Source organism: Pteropus vampyrus, unplaced genomic scaffold (assembly GCF_000151845.1).
Source record: "Pteropus vampyrus isolate Shadow unplaced genomic scaffold, Pvam_2.0 Scaffold269, whole genome shotgun sequence".
Classification (NCBI taxonomy): domain Eukaryota; kingdom Metazoa; phylum Chordata; class Mammalia; order Chiroptera; family Pteropodidae; genus Pteropus; species Pteropus vampyrus.
In genome coordinates this window covers 155,705-158,179 of record NW_011889050.1, presented here as the reverse complement: position 1 = coordinate 158,179, position 2,475 = coordinate 155,705, and the positions used below count along the sequence as shown (strand labels likewise).

The following is a 2,475-nucleotide window of genomic DNA, read 5'->3' as shown; positions in this document are numbered from 1 at the left end:
GATAACTGGGAGTGGAATATTGGACAAAAATAAATATTGTAATCTCTGTATCATGTTTTTTAGCTCCGTAATTGTTGCAGAATCTCACTATTTGGGGAAAGTTATGCTAGGAAAGTGAAGCAGTTAATGGTTGAATATGATCAGATTTCTCCACCAAGTTCTCAGCCTGATAAGGGTAAGGTTCCATTTACCTCTTTATTGATCTCTGCACCATCTGTGGTCTTTTGGAACTGGATTCTCTCACTTAGTATTTCTTCAAAGTTCATCCATTTTGTTGAGTGTATCAGTAGTTTATTTTTTATCACTGATAACATTCCATTGTAGGGACATACCACTATTTATTTTGATTTATCCATTCACCTGTTGATCAACATATAGATGTTTTCCTTTCTGGGGCTATTACGAACAAAACTGCTCTAAATATTCATGTATAAGTCTTTGTATTTATTTCCTTTTCTTTTGGCTGAATATCTAGGAGTAGAATAACTAGATCATGTGGTAGGTATATGTTTAACTTCCTCAAAAATTGCCAAACTGTTTTCCAAGTCGTTGTACCATTTTACATCCCCACCAACAACATATAAGAATTCCAGTTGTTCTGTATCCTTACCAACACTGGTATTGTCAGTCTTTTTTATTTTCGTCATTCTGTGCTCGCTTCGCATTCTAGTGAGTACACGGTGGTATCTCATTATGGTTCTAACTGACATTGACTTGATGACTAATGATATCTTTTTATGTGTCTGTTGGCCATTTGCATGTATTCTTTTCCAAAGTGTCAGTTCATATCTTTTGCCCATATTTAATCAAATATTTGTTACATTATTTATTCTATTCAGAATTTTTATACTATTTAATTTGAATAGTAACTAAATTTTTTGACTCCAAATTAGACTTCACGTAGACTTTCTTTTCAATCTCAAATCCTCAGGTAAGATAGCTGATCATTAGTGACTCTAGAATGCTGTCAGGCTCTTTTTACTTTTAAAGGGAAGAAATGTTTAGTTCTGCATGGGTTATGTTACCTCCTAATTTTTGGAGATAAAATGTATCACCAAAATATCTAGGGTGTTATCATCTCATTGTACATATATTTTCTGCTGTAATTGTACTTATGCAGGATTTTAGGCAAGGTAAAGGAAAAGAATCAGGAATAGTACTGCTCATCTCAAAAAAATTAAACAAGCAAACAAAAACTAGTATATGTACTCTAAATTTCTTCTGAAACTTCTCTCTATCAATCCAGCTACTCTCTCAGCTTTCACTTCCCTTTCCTCCTTTAACCCTCTCACCAGTAGTTTAATAGAGAGAGAGCGCAAACCAGCAGGCATTCTAGAATGCGTTTTTCACCAATCATAAGTAGCGGAATGAAATCCAAGTCCTATACAAAAGAGACAGAACTCTGTCCTCTCATCTTCCCTCATGCCCTATACTAAGAATTTTATCTCATAGCTGAATTTCTAATTTCTAGCATTCCCAAACACTTTATAAACATCCCTTTATTATTAAGTCCTACAGTACTCTAGTTAGGTGAGTATGTATGCTTATTTAATTTTGGTTGAACTGAAGATTTTAAAGATCAAATTACTTCTTTGTGGTTCTTTTATTTCTCTTAGAAAGTAATATACAAGAAACTGATAAATCAAAACTTTAATAAATAAATGAACATTTAGATCAGGTCACCCATCATGGATGTGTAGTCCTAATTCATACATCTCTACGTGCCTTACGTTTTTAGCCCTACAGCAAAATTCAATATGTCAGCCAACTTTCTGCCATCTTATCCCACTTCTGAGAAGGATAAAGTTCCTTGTGAGTGGCCTGGCAGGTATTTGACTGTCCTGATGCTCCTTTTTGGCATATAATGGCATATAATGTCATGATATTTAACTTCATGCTGAATTAGATTTTAATTTGTTTGAGCTTCTATTTTTTTAAAGCTCTCTTCAAGAACAAAGGATGTACTCAGAATAAAATAATTGAGTAAAAATTTTCTCCTGTCTTCTCTACAGAGAATCCCATGTTGTCAACCTAATGAAGCATTCAAAGAAGACATATGACTCTTTTCAAGATGAACTTGAAGATTACATCAAAGTGCAGAAAGCCAGAGGCTTAGAACCAAAAACTTGTTTCAGACAGATGAGAGAGGACTATTTGAAAACCTGTAGATACAAAGAAGAGGTTGATTCCAGACCCGGGTATAGACTGTTCGATCAAAGACTCCCATCTGAAACCATCCAGACCTACTCAACATCATGCAATATTTCACAGACAGCGGAAAACCAGTTACCTCAGTGGCTTCCAGTTCATGACAGCAGGCTGAAACTAGACTCCCTCAGCTATTGTCAATTCACCAGGGACTGTTTCTCAGAAAAACCAGTACCTCTGAACCCTAGTCAGCGGGAGTATAATTATAGCTCATACAGTGTAGAATCTGGAGTTTACAAGCACCTCTCCTCAGAAAACACTACCAGT

General features: G+C 35.2%; 1 protein-coding gene across 2 annotated transcripts in view; it reads left to right on the top strand.

The window, feature by feature from the left end:
* KRCC1 (lysine rich coiled-coil 1) overlaps positions 1–2,475 on the top strand; it is a 20,914-nt gene that overhangs the window by 15,949 nt on the left and 2,490 nt on the right. Inside the window, exons 2-3 of one of the 2 annotated variants that reach the window (XM_011375263.1) lie at positions 64–175; positions 2,013–2,475. In XM_011375263.1, the coding sequence (XP_011373565.1) occupies positions 2,035–2,475 (441 nt within the window). In that variant the 5' untranslated portion in view covers positions 64–175; positions 2,013–2,034. The remainder of the gene's footprint in view (positions 1–63; positions 176–2,012) is intronic. The other variant, XM_011375264.1, reaches the window with a different exon arrangement.